Source organism: Erinaceus europaeus, chromosome X (assembly GCF_950295315.1).
Source record: "Erinaceus europaeus chromosome X, mEriEur2.1, whole genome shotgun sequence".
Classification (NCBI taxonomy): Eukaryota; Metazoa; Chordata; class Mammalia; order Eulipotyphla; family Erinaceidae; genus Erinaceus; species Erinaceus europaeus.
The window spans coordinates 111954867-111972892 of record NC_080185.1 but is presented as its reverse complement, the minus strand read 5'-3'; the positions used below and the strand labels follow the sequence as shown (position 1 = coordinate 111972892).

Below are 18026 nucleotides of genomic sequence, written 5' to 3'. Positions count from 1 at the left end.
TTCAAACCCAAGAGTGTCTATTGAAGTAAACTTGATGACAGACTTTTTTCCTTTTCATGAATCATTGTAGTCCTATAAAAGCGAAAATTCCTCTTCAGCTAAACAAATGGCTTTCACATCTGTTTTCTTAGTTTCTCAAAAGGGTGTCTTCAGCTTGCATTTTTTTAAAGTGTTTATCTGTTTAAAATGAAATATCGTCAAAAGCAGTTTATACATCAAATTCCAAGTTGGTCTTCAACTACGAAGAATTAGTTGAGAATAATTTGGTAGTTTTGGTGGTGTGTGGGGAGAGGCACATTCTGTATTCTGCATAGGTAATTTCTTCCCAACCACAGTTTACATATTCTGTTATTGATTTATTTTCAGTTTTACACGTTCTGTTGGTTGAGGGTCTGATCAAATAGGTATTATCATTGGTAACACATCCCAGTATTTTAATGCTCTGAGTTAATGCTGAGAGCTTGTTGGCAGAGAAAGAATCTGTTAGTCCCTCTCACTAAGTAAAGTTTTTTTTTTTAACTTCATAATTAATTCCTCCCTCACTATGTTACTAGAAGAGAAACATTCACAACTGGTTTATAAAATGCTGTATGCACATTTCTTTCCCTCTCTCCACCCTTCTTTCCTTCCTTTTTGTTTGAGGGTGTTTTTTTTTTGTGTGTGTGTGTGTGTGTGTATACCAGAACACTACACCTGCATGGTTCAGTTTCTCCGAGACTGACTTTTTATTTCATTTTTTAATTTCATATATATATGGAGAGAGAGAGAGATACTACGGTATACTACGGCACTGCCCCACTATTTGTGGAGTTCCCCGATACAAAGTCCTCCCATGTGGCAAGAGGTCTCAAACCCGGGTGTTATACACACATAAGATAGTGAGTGCTATTGAGTGAGCTATCTCCTGGCCCCTGTACACACTTTTTCAAAGCACTTGTTTGGTTCTCAGTCTCCTGTGAGTTGCTACAATTTCTGGGGTTTGGGTTTTATCTTCTTTAATCTTTAGTCTCTTCTTATATGACAGGCCACGTTGCCCTTGAACCCATCCTGCCATTTAAAAATAAAGAATGAGAAGCAGCTGAAGAGCTGGCTCAGTTGACAGGAATCTGATCTCCTGCCTGGGTTCTTGATCTGGGTACCAACATGCCAGTGGTGTGTGGCTCTTTCTCACTATGCCATTTGTGGTCACAGGGTTTAATAAGGTGGGAACACAGGAGGCTGTCTTCAGGGGAAAGCAAAAAAAAAAACCCCACAGTTTTGAGGGGTCTGCAGCAGAGTGAAAGGCTGTGGGTGAGCATATGGGCTCTTGCTACAGGTTACTGGACTCCTGGCTTCTTCCCACCCAGTGGAATTGCTGGGCCTTGATAAGGCTTTGTCTTCTAGGAGGTTGCTTAGGCTCCTTCCATCCCTGGAGCGACAGCTGTTCTATCAAAACCACATCTCACTCTTAGGTCAAAGGTTCATGAGTTTTGTAAAATGTTGGATATTCCCAAACCAAAGTAGCAACAGAGACAGTTTAGTCACACGATTTCATTTCTCTCAAAAGGTATGAAAAAAATTTTTTTTTGAAAACGAGGGAAAGCCTCCCCACATTACTACTTCTTATTTATTGGTTATGTGAAAATTAGAACTGCTAATAAATAGCAGCAAACTTAACATAAAGATAAATAGCTCTCTGGGGGCAGGCAATGGTGTATGTGGTTAAGTGCACAAGTTACCATATGTAAGGACTCAGGTTTGAGACCCCACTCCCCACTTGCAGGGGGCTAGTTTCACAAGTGATGAAACAAATGCTGCAGGTGTTTCTTTGTCTTTCACCCTCTCTATCGTTCCCTCCTCTCTCAAATCCTGCCATATCAGTTAAAAAAAAAAAAAAGGAAAAAATGGTTGCTGGGAGCAGTGGATTTGTCTCGCAGGCACTAAGCCAAAGAGACAACTTTTGTGACAATTAGAAGGAAAGAAGGAAACAAACATTGTCCCCCACACATAAACAAATGCATAAGAGAAACAGGAAGAGGGTGTTTTAGGAGGTGCTATAGGAGTACTGTATTGGTTAAGTGAGTTGACAAGTCACAGGCTCAGTCAGGGAGACCACTGAAAAGGCTGTACTCACTATTTGTGGAGCTGTGGTCTGTAGCTGTTTTGGTTGCTCATGCAAAGGCAAGGAATTTCCCCTTCTGTCCTTGTTCAGAGTCTTACTACAATGTGTATTAGGCACTCCCTACCTGTTGGGCTTATTTTTGTGAAAGGTCACTGTGTGGTGCCTGACTGTCTGACTGTGGCAGCCTACATCTAATTTGCCAGTGGCCACTGGTATGTGTGACACCTGCCAGTTGTGACAGAAATAGAGATCTCATACTTGGGAGGGGGAGGGAGGTGCTAGCACCATCATTGTCTATGTACTGACTTACCCTGTCTCCCTTTTTCTTGTTGTTCATGAGATGTGTCATCCATTTCAGTGGGTCCTGTTGCCTTTTGTATGCTGACAGTGCTTTTAATTTTCTACATATCACATCTGTCTAAATTGGATTTCCTGTACCTGAAACTCCCCATGTTCCCTCCTTTGAGCATCTTAGCTTCCATGTGCTTCCCTGTGATCTCCACTTCTATGCGTACAAGTGTAGCTTCTTCATCAGCTCTAGCACCACTCTCCTGATTCTGCTGTCTAGTGTGTTTCCCAGCCCAGATTCTGTCTCTTGGTGAAGATACTGTCCACCTAGTTGTTAACCCAGTAACTTGGATATCATCCTTTACTTACAAGTGACTCATCTTTCAAATCCCACCTTTCAAATTCCAGGTTCTATAGATTCTACCTCCTAAGTACCTATCTTTATCTCCAGTGCAACTGCTATTATGCACTTCACAATTAATTACTTCTTCCATGGATGCTATGCTTGCCTCCTCACATGTATTTGCCACTTTGTCACAGAGATTTTTTTTGGGGTATTTTTAAAAAAAATTTTTTTATTTAAGAAAGGATTAATGAACAAAAACATAAGGTAGGAGGGGTACAAGTCCACACAATTCCCACCACTCAATCTCCATAACCCATCCCCTCCCCTGATAGCTTTCCCATTCTCTATCCCTCTGGGAGCATGGACCCAGGGTTATTGTGGGTTGCAGAAGGTGGAAGGTCTGGCTTCTGCAATTGCTTCCCCGCTGAACATGGGCGTTGACTGGTCGGTCCATACTCCCAGTCTGCCTCTCTCTTTCCCTAGTAAGGTGTGTCACAGAGATTTTTTTATGCTGTCAGTCTGACTCTACTCTCTACTTCCAAGTCCTCAGTGTGCTATACAAGTTCCTTCACAGTTGGACCCGTCTTCTATTTTCCCCCATCTGCCCAAACATTCTTTTTTTTAAATTTTTATATTTATTTATTTATTTATTCCCTTTTGTTGTCCTTGTTGTTTCATTGTTGTAGTTATTATTGATGTCATCGTTGTTGTATAGGACAGAGAGAAATGGAGAGAGGAGGGGCAGACAGAGAGGGGGAGTGAAAGACAGACACCTGCAGACCTACTTCACCGCCTGTGAAGCGACTCCCCTGCAGGTGGGGAGCCAGGGGCTCAAACCGGGATCCTTCCTCCGGTCCTTGTGCTTTGCGCCACCTGCGCTTAACCCGCTGCGCTACCGCCCGACTCCCCTGCCCAAACATTCTAACCTCTGCCATACTTCTTAATGCAGCTAAAATAAAATCCTGGGTTTTGAAAACTTTTCTCAAATTTTAATGTTCTTAATCACTTTTGCCTTTACATCTTGCTTTTGAATCCTCAGTGACACTCTTCCCCACTCTCCTTTTCCTGTCATCCCCTATAACTTACCATGTATGCAACCCTTTTCTTGAAGTTTCTTTTAACCCTCTCTCTAGGAGCCTCTATTAAATCTCTGTTTTTGTGTATGTATGTGTATTTTTTCCAATTACATATTTGTTTCTCTACTCCACTAGAAGTTATACATTACACATAGAAGGGATCATGCCTAAATCATTCACCTTTGTATTCCCTTCCACCTGGCACATGGGAAGTGCTCATTGAATACTTGTTGGTAAGTGAATGAACAAGTTCCTTTTTAAGACTAAGTGAAAGGAAAATAACAGTGTTTCATATTGTTCACATCAAATGCTTGAGCTTGTGCAAATGCGGGAGTAGAAATACAGTGAAGTTCAAAAGTAAATTTTTTTTTGTAAGCTGTGAGTAGTCTGATCTTATAGAACCTATATATTGCTATTCAGTATTTAAGTGACTTTCTTAACTAGAAATCCATTGCTGTCAACATCTGTCTGGATTTATTCTAGAGATAATAAAGAAGATGATGGAATAGGAAAGTTACAGATTGTTGTTTTCGACGGGTTAGGTTGTTTTCGCCGGGCTGGCTTCACGGGCGGGTAACAGATGACCAGGGACTCATGGTTGAGCTGTAGGCAGTATCTCTTTATTCATGTAGGACGCAAAACAATCTAAGACGAGCTAAGTTAAACTCAAAGTACAGTACAACTCACAATGCTGTCTTTATATATACTTGCCAAGTAGGGTGGAAACAGGATGTGACATAGAGAGGGTGGAGAGAAAAGTGACTGGTGAAAATCAGGGTGTGACAAAGAAGGGATCAGGGTGTGACAAGGAGGGGGGGTGGAGAAGGCGAGAATCTTATCACTGAACCACCAATGCCCTGGAGGGAGGGTGGAACTTGTTAACAGCGGTTATGTAAATAGAATGAAGTGGTTATGTAAATAGAATAGTGTTAAGCAGGGGGGATTTAAACCAAATGAAACAGAAGGGGTCTCATGCATACCAACAACAGATGAGTGAGAACACATTATTTGATCTATCCTTAAATGTAGAGCAGCATTTTAGAAGCATTCCTCTAACACATGTATCACACTATACTATCTCCCGCACAAATTTTGTATTTTTTCCACTTCTAATAAAATGTGGGGAGAGGACAAGGACCATTATTTGGAATAATAGTATATTAATAATTATAACAACAATAATTAGTTGCTTAGAAAGTGTGGCCACTAGAAACTTGATACTCAATAAAGGAGTTACACTCTGTAGTGCTGAGCTTAAAATGTTGTCCCACCTCGAAGCAGATTGTAATGATGGATAGCCCCATGACTCTATGGTCTCACATCAATTCTAAAAGGTCACATTCCAGAAATCAAAAAATGCTTTCATTTAAATGGGAACAACAACACCTTGGTCACTCCAATGTCAGGTTGTCCTCCAGACCATCAACTAGCTGCCTGTCCATGATTAAGCTTTAGGCTTGCTAATGACAAGTGACAACCTGTTCAACCTGCCATTTGTGGGGACTAGGGGCCTACAGTTTTCTACTCAGATTTTTTCCCATGACCTCACTTATAAAGAAAATGTTGTAGATTCTAGAAAATGCTAATGTCCTTTTTAGCTGTAAGTATTATCTTGATTGCAGTGTTTCAGAATTGCCCAACTTCATTATCTGAGCATAGGCAGCCTGATGCCTTCTTCTCAAATAGACAATTATGATCAATTAAGCACTTTCAGGCCTTATAGAATACTTAATTTTATTAGTCAATTATTTGTGCTTTGAAAGAGTTAATGGTAGTTACCCAAGCCATTATTAGAAATTAGAATGTCCCAAAATAGAAAGGCTATTTCCTTTGTGTGTGGCACTGCAGTGGAAAATGCCATGCATAGTTTTTACTGAGTTAAAGGGTGAGGAAAGGCGGGGTGGGGGAGAAAGTTACATGTAAATCATTTAGCCATTAACCTAATGGGTGGATTTATAAATCCTATTACTATAAGCCCTTTTCATTTCCACTGAGGCCTGGTGCATGCTTGATCCCACTAATGTAAAATTCATTCTGTCTAAGTGATTACTGAAGTAAGACACTTTGAGTCAATTTTAATCAGGTTGTGTGAAACTTGCTTGAGCATGATGTTCACTAAAGTGTGGACATAGTTTTGGCCTAATCTTTATTAGCCCTCCCCCCCCATGAATGATGTGAGGACTCAATCAGAGAACCAGGTCTCTGAGCCTTCTGACGTGTTTATGTTTTCCTGTGATGGAAACACAATCCAAGGGCCAGATATCGAGCTCTAAAATAAGAACTGAAGATGTTTTGGTAGAAGTGTTTGTAGTGTCATGGACAGTATGAGTTCCCAAAAAGCCAGAAAGCTCTATTTTCTGACCAATTGGATCATCTTCAGTGGTATTTCTCTTTAAACAAAATTTAATTTCCAATTTGATGAATTATGAGAACCTTCTTCCTAGAGGCCTCTTCGTAGAAAAATGGATATAGGCTCACATTCAAGTTTCTCTTACAGTTAGAGGGATTTTCAGATTTCTTGACCTTAGGTTAATATATCTTACTCTGGTTTGAATCTTGATATATTAGTTTTTTCCCTGGGAGTTTAATATTTAAGAGTATAAGCTTATACTTAACCTCTCTTATACTGACAAGTAGGTTTGGCTCAAGTGTGCTTTAAATTGAGCTCTACCAACTCTCCAGTGTCCTGTGTTAGATATAATCCCACCTATGGCAATAGTACATGTAAGTTCAAGTGAAATATATGGGATGTGAGCTTCTAAATCCCATTTGGCATGGAAGAGAAATAGAGAATAGGAATGTAGTAAAAGGACATTTTCTTTAAAGGGGAAAACAATTTTTAAAAGTTAGCAGGCAACACAGACCTGAAAATTCACAAGGTGAATAATAATAAACATGCTAGGGTAAGAAATTGTAAAATGAGACATGTTCACTGTTCATTTCACATTTTTAAAGTTATAGTTTGTGATATTTTCAGTTTTTAGATCAAAATTAGAGCCCTGTCAAATTGTGGGGCAGTAATTGAGAGATACTTATAAATATCATTAAATGTGTCTATTTGGGGAGGAGAAACCCTTTGGAGAGCTTTGTTTATTCAGCATGTTTTATATTCTTTACACATGAGCTACCAGAAGGTCTAGGTTGTAAATTAAGGATTTAAAACAAAATCAGCTTATCTGGAAACAAGAATTGTATGGGAGTGGTACACTTTTAGTCAAGTTTATAATTAATGGGCCCTTATCATTGGGGTAGAAATTCATTTCTCTTGAGTGAATATTTGTTTACCTAGCATGCATTTTGTTTGAAGGTGGGAATAAAACTGATTCACTTCATTTCCTGCATGGAAAGAGCTGGCATTTAAATGTGTACTGTGTGGGGTTTAATTGCCACTTTGCTTTCTATAACCAGCTTTTTGGGCCCTGTTGTTGTGGAGATGCACTTATCAATCCATGGTTTTGCTCTGAAGTTGAACTACATGTAGTTTGACTCCTTTTACTAGAACCTGAGAAATACTGAACGACTACTGTGTGCCAGGTATTATGTTAGGATTAATGACTAAGGCATCATCTCTTCTTCAGATGTGTGCATGTTCTCTCCCTCTCCTTCCTTCCACCCTCTGTCATCACTGAGGCTTCACTGCTTTGTACTTTTTCAGAGAGAGAGAGAGGGGAAAAGAGAGAGAGAGACATAAAGACACCACAAACCTAGGCTTCCTTCAGAGTGGTGATGCTGGACTTGAACCTGAGTTCGAGCAATACCACCCAAGTAAGCTATCTTGCTGACCCCTCTTTTCATTTATTAATAATTTAACAGTGCTTTACAAAATCATTAGATTTCAGGGATATAATTCTGTACTTACAGTCTGTTAATCTTATCTTTTAGAATAGTGTATTATGGGATATAGACTACTTTAGGCATATATTAAACTGACATACTAATGTCACTGGACTAGGGGAGTCGACAGAAAACTTTTTTGATAATATGTGTGAAATTCCTTGTGAAATAAGTACATCTTAGGTAATAGTAATACCTAATACTGAGCATTTATGTACCAGAGAATGTACAAACCAGGTTACACGCATGGTTACATTTATTATTCACTGTAGTCCTGTTGTAGAGAAGCCAAGTTTATCTTTATTGTGGATATCAAGGTATTGGAGCTTTAGAGTAGTTGCACTGTGATCTGAGAGTCATGTGGCTTATAAAATTGCTGTCTGACTTCAAACTCGGGCAGCTTGTGTTACTTAGGGTTCTTCAAAGAAACGGAACAGAACCAGGAGAGAGAGAGAGAAGGAGAAGGGACAGAGACTGTTTGTTTCTCTCTCTCTCTCTCTCTCTCTGTGTGTGTGTGTGTGATGGGAGATTTATTTAAAGGAGTTGGTTCATGTAATAGTGGGTGCTGACAAAGTCTCAGTCTAAATCTGCAGTGCATGTGGTCAGGCTGGAAACCTAAATATGCAGGACACGAGTTAATGTTTCAGTTAATGTTTCAGCTTAAGTCAAAGGTGGTCTGTAGTCGAGTTCCCTCTTCATTGGGATACTTGTGTCCTTTTCTCTTAAAACCTTCAATTAATTGGATAAGTTCTACCCACATTTTAATGGGCTATCTGCTTTACTTAAAAATCTACTGATTTGGGGGTCGGGCGGTGGCGCAGTGGGTTAAGCGCATGTGGCGCAAAGCGGAAGGACCAGTGTAAGGATCCCGGTTTGAGCCCCCGGCTCTCCACCTGCAGGGGAGTTGCTTCACAGGCAGTGAAGCAGGTCTGCAGGTGTCTATCTTTCTCTCCCTCTTTCTGTCTTCCCTTCCTCTCTCCATTTCTCTCTGTCCTATCCAACAACAAATGACATCAATAATAACAATAATAACCACAACAAGGCTACAATAACAAGGGCAACAAAAGGGGGAAAAATGGCCTCCAGGAGCAAAAAAAAAAAAAACAAAAAAAAAACCCTACTGATTTAAATGTAAGTCTTATGTTTAAAAAAAAAAAAAGAGCTTAACAGCAATATGCAGACTGATATTTGACCAGTATCATTGCCTAGCTAAGCCAATGCATAACATTAACCATCACGCGGCCTAACTTCTCAGATATACTTTAAACAACTATGAGGCAATGGCATGTGAAAAGCACGGTAGCATATAAAGAGCACAGTTTGTGCAGTGCAGTCAGACTATTTCAGGAAGTCTGGATTGTTAAGATGCACGTGGAAAGCATGAAGATGAGGTGTGCCTCAATCTAGAAAGTTTGTTTTGGGTCAAAGAAATTTGAATTTCATTTTTATGAGTGCAGTTTAGAAAGAACACTGCAGAAGAAAGCAGTGGTGCTAGAGGATCTGAAGGAAAAACAGCACATTGGCAGTAAAGATAGTCTGTTGTGGGAACTTGTTGGTTTACTAGATTAGAAAGGAAGCCAGCCCTTGGTTTTAGTTAGTGGTGACACTGATGGCAATAGTATTACCAGTTTTCAACCAATGGAAATTTGGTTTTTTGTGGAAAGAGTCTAAAAAAGCATTAGACTCTCAGGCATGAGGTCTTGAGTTCAATCTCCAGCAGCACTGTACCAGAGTGATGTTTGGTTCTTTTTCTCTCTCCTCCTATCTTTCTCATTAGTAAGTAATTAAAATCTTGAAAGAAAGAAAGAAATTTAGCCTTTTTCGGAAACATTGGGAAATACCTCAAGACAACTTCACAAGGCGGGGGGTGGAGCGGGATGGGGGTGTGTGAGCAAGCGTACACATGACACACATAGTATATGTGCTTCTGGCATCTAGAGACGTGGTAGAGACCAGCAACTGCCCCCTTCCCGCACACAAGGTAATGATCTCATCTAAAATATTGATGGTGCCTAGGTTGAGAAACCCTAATGCATGTTTAGATGTGTACTTGTTGCATTGGGGGTTGGGGTTAATTTCAACAGAAGTTGAAATGTGCTATGATTATACCTGCCCACTTACACCAAGTACATAAAATTGTATGTAGACAACCTGTGAGAACTTAGGTGTTTCTGTGTACTTTATGACCATGTGACCCTCAGAAGCATTATAGGGTACAGAAATACAGTCTTGCAATAGTGGTTATCTTTGTGGGATATGTTAGTGCTTCCTACCCCCCTCCCATTTTAAAGAAGTGAGTGTGGTTGAAAGACAAAACAGCCAGATATAAAGAAGCAGTATATCGGGGGCCCGGTGGTAGCGCAGCGGGTTACGCGCACATGGCGCAAAGCACAAGGACCGGCGTAAGGATCCCTGTTCCAGTCCCTGGTTCCCCACCTGCAGGGAGGTCACTTCATAAGCAGTGAAGCAGGTCTCCAGATGTCTTATCTTTCTGTCTTCCTCTCCTCTCTCAATTTCTCTCTGTCCTATCCAAAAAAAAAAAAAAAAGAGGGATACATTTAAGTGCCAAACTTGGATACTAGAATTTTAAGTCTGGAAGGAACTCCAACTTCTTCATTTGATAAATGAGAATGCTAACACCCAGAGAGCAAAATCAGCTTGTCCACAAATCACTAGTTACTGATTGGCAACATATACCAGTACTTGGTTTTCAGGCCTGTAACTTTTAGGAAATAAACCCAGTGTGTGTATATTGGTTTGTCTTTGCATTTCATGTTTTCAGCATATAATTTCTTTGGAGATTTTCTTTTATTTAGCAAGACAGGAGACTAGAGTCTGGCGTTTGTGGTGCCAGCAATTAGAATCCAGGACCTCAGGCTTTCAAGTCCTGTGCTCTACCATGAACCACTTCCCTGGCTACTACATAGACTTTAAAAAATGTTTTTATTGGCAGTTTAACATTGTTTTACAAAATTATCAGATTTCAGGAGCATTTTCATAACCACACATGATGCATTAAGTCATCATATCTCCCACCATATCTCTGGGGACATACAATTTTTTATTCCAGTCTAGCTAGGCAGTGATGCCCAACTCCAAAGAAGGTGTAACTAAGGTTTAATTGCAGTAAGGATCTTAGCATCATGGAAATGTCATGTGATGGAGATAGGAAGGCTGGTGCATATTAAATCCATATGCTTTGTTCCTTGAGCATCTAATAGAAAAGATACACATGTAAAAATAGGAATGTGGGTAAAATAAATGTTTGCCAAGCAAGAGAACTGAGTAGCTCTGAGTCCTGCTTGGAAACTGCTGAAATTGGAACTGGGGAAAGTTTAGATAATGGTTGGATTACCAAGTATCATAATATTTATATTTCTTCTACACTTCTTTTCCCCATCCTTCAAAACCATTCATTTTTGCCACTCCTATTATGCTAATGTATTAAAAAAACTTCCAGTTTATTTCTAATTTCACGTCATCATAACAGAAGAATCCTAAAGCCATTGAGATCTTAGTCATTCTATCCATGCATTTATTGGTTTAGAATTTGACCTTATTCAGTATTTTTTTTTATCTTGTAGGATTTGTTTTGTGGTCAGTGTCTGTACTGCATACAAAACTGAACTATTTTTTAGCCAATCTTACTCTATTAGACACAGAGTTTTGGAATAGTATCCTGAGTTTTCATTTTAACTGTGGGAAGTTAGTATTTTCTTTGTCATGTAGTATTAATGAGCACTCTTTTAGTCAGCAGTACTATCTGAAAACATTTCATAACCTTTTGATGCATTGCAGGACACCAGTATTCTATTCTAACTACAACAAAAAAGAGCCTGGATTTATCTGCTCTTGTTGGGGAAATGTGTAAACACACACCTTAGTAATCAGTTGGCCTTAGGTTGCTGCTGTTGTTAACCCTAGCATAACAAACACGCTCTTTCTGCTTAGTAAACCATGTCGTGGGTGTATTCTGAACAAATCATTTTCTTTAGGAAACAATTTTTGAAGTACATTTTACATTTCCATTTTAGTTCTCTCCATCCTTCACCAGCAGCCTTCTGAGGCTCAGATTGGGGTTAAAACACCTTTTCGTATTATTTTAATTGTTGCTCTTCCTACCCCCAACCCCACTCCTTTCCTGTTTCCCCTCCTCTTTTCCCCTAACAGCACTGTTCTGCAAAGCCTGCAATGATTGATATGATGGCAGTGCTGTCATTCTTTTTAACCAAAAAAAAGTCATTTTTGTTCTAGTTATTTTAATAGAGTCCCATTAAAGATGTATTGCTGACTGAAATATCGGCATGAAGGGCTCTCACTGAGCTGAGCCCAGGAATTAAGAAGTCAGGAAATCGGCTGCTGCATTGCAAGAGAGCCTTGTGTGACACCGAATCTCCTGATTGGGGAGATCATTACTGCTATTATGACTCGACTTGCGTAGGAATTTTAAATTCCATCTGAATGTCAGTAATAACCCTCTTAGCAAATTATCCTGAATAAAATCATGAAGGCATTTTATATAATAGGTGTTGAATTACTGGATAGATTTGCTAATTAAATACTCTTTGTTCTGCTGCAGTTGACATTACAGGGTAAGATCTTGAACAATTATTCTCAACAGCTGTACTTTGTTAAGGGAAAAATTAACCACAAAGTTTATTTTTTTACACTTGAAGTTGGCAGATTTTTGAAATGTGCTTGAAAAAATTCCATCATCCAATTGGTAATGAGTAGATAAATATGCAGGTGTTGCTGTGAAACCAGATAACTGCAGACTGCCTTATTAATGAATTTAGCAAGCCTCCATAGTTCTGTTTTCTAGCAGTTGGCACTTATAAAATAATTTTTTTCCTGTCAGAATAGGTAGCTTTAATATTATACGTGTCACTTTGAAGTGAACTTATGAACGGTCATCTCGTAGTCACTATTCCTTGTTTCCAGTAGACCTTTCTGAATACCTGTGGCTTTTTAAAAAATGAATTTCCCTAATGGGGAAAATATCTGTAATGTATACATTTTTGGAGGTTGAATTCCAGAACATTCATGTACTATGGACTTTTTATCAGGACTGAGAGCTATAATGAAAAAGAAAATGCCTAGTCTCCTAGATCAAGCTCTTGACTAACTCTGACCCTGAGCAAAATCTCAAAGCCTGATTTTTTTTTCCCATCTGCAAAACAGGGCTTCCAATACTCCCTTCCCTTATGCTTGTTCATTCAGCATTCTGCAGATATTCACTAATAGCTCCTGTCTACTAGATCTTCTACAGGACCGTGGCTATGTAGTTCAGCAGTTAGGCTTTCATCAGTGAGCAGCATGAATTAAGGGAGCTATCAGGTGATCCTGCTCATGTGCACCTGGGCAAGCCCTGGATTTGATAGGGCTCTGTGATACCCACCCTCTAGAGCTGCTTTGTGAAGAAGCATGAGAGAGAGAGGTGGGACTCAGCATGGTTGTGGGTTGACTGGTATAGAATGGACTGAAGAATTGATGATCTGTGAGGAGGATCTTGAACCTTACTCAGACCATTGTCATCAGCTGCTATTGGGAGCCACTGGAAAACGGTTATTGAAAAAGTCCTCAGAAATTGGTATGGCCTTTGTAGAGAGTTTTTTTTTGGGGGGGGGGGGAGGAAACGCTCTATTTACCAAAAATTTAAAACACAACTCTTTAATTGATGAGTCCCATTCTAAGAATTTATTTTGTTAATGACAGCTTGGAAGATTTCATGTCTACAAGAATTATTTAATTTTTGTTGTTGTTTATGTATTGGATAGAGACAGTCAGAAATCAAGAGGAAGGGGGAGATAGAGAGGGAGGGAGCCAATGAGACACCTACAGCACTGCCTCACCACTTGTAAAGCTTCTCCCCCTGCAGGAGGGAACTGGGGCCTTGAACCCTCGTCCTTGTGCAATGTAACATTTGCATTCTACCTGATGTGCTACCAATTGGCCTCAAGTTACTTGTTGAAGTAGGGTTGTAAAGTTAAACATTAGCAATAACCATCCTACTCATTAAAAGAGCATTGGTTAAATAAATAATGATGGATTCAGAGAAAGGAATATTAGGTAGTCATTGCTAAGAGAAAAGCAATTCTTTGTGCAAATGTGGGATAAATTAAGATGAAAAACAGATCAGAAAAAAATTGCATCATAACCTTCTTAGTTTTCTCTACTTCGGTACAGAGCATCCACCAAGATACTTCTGCCACCAAAGAGAAAATCATTTTGGTAGCAGCTTCCAGATTGTGCTTGGTGATTGTTGTGAGTTGATGTCAGGACAGAGTTGGGGGGTGGGTGATGAACAGTGCAGGCTGTCAGTTCATATTGGAGGTGCTCTTAGGGATGACAATAGATTTGGTTCACTTGAGAGAAGACTGTTATATGTATGTGAAAGATTGACATAAGGAGCATAGTAATGCTGCTGCATTATTTTACTTAGCAGGTCACCTGGTATTGGTGTCCATTGTGATGAGGAAAGGTAAGCCTAGCAGAGTGGGAGGGGCAGTGAGTGAAGAAAACTCAGGATTAGTAGGTCTATCCCCATAGTGATGAGCGTCATTTGGGTTGATTTCATTCTGGCCCTTTCTTTAAAGGAATTGTCAGGTGCACAATCCATTTTGCTATAATTTAGATATTCAAAAAGGAAGATGAAATGGAAGAGAGTGAATAGTATTTTTTGTTTTAGTTAACAAAATTTTAGTGTCTAATAGAAAAGTAATTGGGATTACTATGAAGTATTTCAGTCAACAACTATAATAATTTTCCATGAGTTAGATATAGATTTATGCTCTTACCTCCCAGAGTTTGAAGTCTAGCTGTGGAGGGGATAAACTGTCAACTAAAAATAATTTCCGTAATGAGATTATGGTGCTATCTTGGGCCAGTGGTCCTTTAGTCCAACTGGAGCATAAGAATCATTTTGAGAGCTAAAAAATATTTGTAAGCAGGCTGGGCTGTAGCGCAGTGGGTTAAGCACACATGGTGCAAAGCGCAAAGACCAGCATAAAGATCCCAGTTCCAGACCCCAGCTCCCCACCTGCAGGAGTGGGTGGTCACTTCACAAGTGGTGAAGCAGGTCTGCAGGTGTCTATCTTTCTCTCCTCTCTGTCTTCCCCTCCTCTCTCAATTTCTGTCCTACCCAACAACAACAGCAACAACAATAACAACTACAATAAGGGCAACAAAATGGGAAAAAAGGCCTTTGGAGTAGTGGGTTCATAGTGTAGGCACCGAGCCCCAGCGATAACCCTGGAGGCAAATACATTTATTTGAGGTCAGTTATTGTGTTAAGATCCTCTGTACAGTCATTGTACAGAGATTCCACTGTACAGTCATTGTTAAAATCTCAGGCTTAACTTAATCCATTTTCTTTTTTTATTGTTTTATTAGGTAAATAATGATTTGCATATGAGTACAATTTTTCATCTTTCCATGCTAGGTGTTTGCACACCATGCTTATCAGCAATTTAAGCCCTCCTCCACAGTTGTGCCCTTGGTCCACAATACCCACTCAACCCACTGCCCCTATTTCCCCCTATCCTGCCTATTTTGTTTTCACTACAATCCACCACCTTCCAAGTACATAAGATAGTGAATGTCTCAACAGCATTGTGAGACAATAAAAAAAAAAAAAAAGAGAAGGGTGATGGAAATCGAAAGTCAGAGGCTGATGCAAAAGCTATCTGAGGTCAGGATAATAGGGATTTCTGTGATGTGAAAGTCAAGAAAGACAGAAACATCACTATATTGGTCCAGGAGGTGGCGCAATGGATAAAGCATTGGATTCTTCCAGCATGAGGTCTCGAGTTCAATCCCTGGCAGCACATGTACAAGAGTAATGTCAGGCTCTTTCTCTCTTCCTATCATTGTCATGAATAAATAGATAAAATCTATTTTATTTTAAATAAAGAAATATCACTATTTGATGTTTCAGCTTATTTGACAAGCAAGACTACTGAGGTATGAAAAAAATGTAAATACAGAAATTTCTCTGATCCACTGAGAAAGTGACTTTTGGTAAAGATTAATCCTTTGGAAGATGGGTCCAGGTGGAGAAGCAATACCACAGAGTGACTCAGGCCCATGATCAAGGCAAAACATTTGGTTTCACAATCTTACTGTTTCATTGTGAGGATTTCATTGTTCTTTTTTGCATCTAACAAATGGGGATATCAGTTGTGGTTATCTCTTAGGGCTCTTGTAGAACAAAATGAGAAAATCCATGAGTTGTTCATATCATAGTATCTGCTCATACATAACACACACACACACACACACACACACACACACACACACACACACACACACACACACACGGTCACTTTTGAAGAGGCTTTCATTGTTAAATATGTGTTCCTTCTGGTCTGGTCCAGGGCAATTTCTTTGTGTTTTTTATCTATAGCCGCATTATAATCTGTATACCTGTAGTCTTTTATTCGTCTGGGGACAGACCTGTCTATAAAGAATATGTGTATGTTTTCTTTATTCACTGTCTAGAGCACCCCACCTTTGTACTGTGCACCGTCCTAACTCCAGGAAATATAGTGGTAATTAACTCTTTCCCTTCAAGAAATTTTGTCTAGAGAGGAAATTTAAATCTAATGATAATATATGCATATGTATATCCTATATGTTTGCTTTTGTGAGAACCTGAATAACATTCATTAATTAAAAAATTACCAGACTTAGTTAAAATGCTCTGCCAAACTTATCAGTAATAGATATAGCTTGCCTTTCTGCCATATTATAAAGTGATTTCGTATTCGTGTTTATTAAAGATAGGTTATTACATCTGACTGCTTATCTAGAATATTACAATAGCTGTCCTTACACATCTGTGGCTAAGAATCAGTATAGGGGCAAACTTAATTTTAGATTATGTTGAAATTTTTCTTTTTGAGGACTGTAATTTAAAAAACCATCAAGAAATTTAAAAATATATAAGAAACTGTTTACTTATCTATGTGTGCCTTTATGAAATTATGTAATATAGTAATCTTGATTTATTTGGTTTCTTTTAGATTTTGATGCATACCAAAGAGATGGTACAGAAGGTAATACTGATTATTTTCATCATAAAGCAGCTCTTAGAAGTCAGTCCTGCAATTAACTCTCCTAATAAAATAATAGAATAGATTAAAAAAAGAAATGTTATGCCTGGTAACGTCTTTGTGTTCATGGAAAACTGTAACCCAAACAGACTGGAAATGACTTCTTAGGATGCCTAGTTTACATTTATAATCCCTTCTAATGGATTATAGCTTTTTTCTTTTACTAACACTGATATGATCTAGCCGCTGCTTGAAGCCTATATGTGAATGTTTAAAGCAAATTAGTAACAGTGCTAATTAGAGTTTACTTCCAGGTCTTTATACTGTATGTGCTCTAGTGTTGTTTGTTATGATTGATTTTTGGCACTCTTGGTACTCTACTAAATACAGTTTGAAACTGTTAAGAATTTAATACAGATTTTTGCCCCTGAATTAAAAAAAAAAGATTCATACAATTCATAAATTGCCACAACCAGTGAATTTGTTGTACAGTGGGTAAAACAGACCCCTTCCCTAATCTGTTACGTGATTCATTTCTGTGATTTGTTTTAGTTAAAACTAGAAACTTCCTCAGTTATTCCACTCTCTGTTTTTAATAAATTAGAGATTTGCTTCATATGGTAATTTCTGCATTTTTGATTTATGCAAACTTAGTCTTCAGTTGTGAACTCTCAATATATGGATAAGGATACACACAAACTTCTGAAAAGTCATTGGAACCTATAATTTTTTTCCTTTTTTGCCCCAGGGTTACTGCTGGGGTTCAGTGCCTGCACCATGAATCCACTGCTCCTGGAGGCCATATTCCCCCCCCCCCTTTTTGTTGCCCTTGTTGTGGTTATTGTTATTGATGTTGTTTGTTGTTGAATAGGACAGAGAGAAATGGAGAGAGGAGGGGAAGACAGAGACGGGGAGAGAAAGATAGACACCTGCAGACCTGCTTCACCACCTGTGAAGCGACTCCCCTGCAGATGGGGAGCCAGGGGCTCGAACCAGGATTCTTATGCCGGTCCTTGGGCTTTGCGCCACGTGCGCTTAACCCATTGCTCTACTGCCCGACCCCCAACCTATAATTTCTATAGTATAGAAACTCTTATTTCAATGCATAAATGGCCATTGTTTATGTTGCTAATTTTTATAACTCTTGCTTTTCATTAGATGAATCTTGAAGTTATTTATGGAGATACAGATTCAATTATGATAAATACCAATAGTACCAATCTGGAAGAAGTATTTAAATTGGGAAACAAGGTGAGATAATTTGATGAAAGTATCTATTTTACCTATTTTTGTGAATTTGCTTTTTAAAATGGAATTTCACAAATTCA

At 39.0% G+C, this 18026-nt stretch overlaps 1 protein-coding gene across 2 annotated transcripts in view; it reads left to right on the top strand.

Moving 5' to 3' along the window:
• Positions 1–18026, top strand: part of POLA1 (DNA polymerase alpha 1, catalytic subunit) — a 323415-nt gene that overhangs the window by 101178 nt on the left and 204211 nt on the right. For both annotated transcript variants that reach the window (XM_060182802.1, XM_060182803.1), the window contains exons 27-28: positions 16669–16701; positions 17857–17949. In XM_060182802.1, the coding sequence (XP_060038785.1) occupies positions 16669–16701; positions 17857–17949 (126 nt within the window). The remainder of the gene's footprint in view (positions 1–16668; positions 16702–17856; positions 17950–18026) is intronic.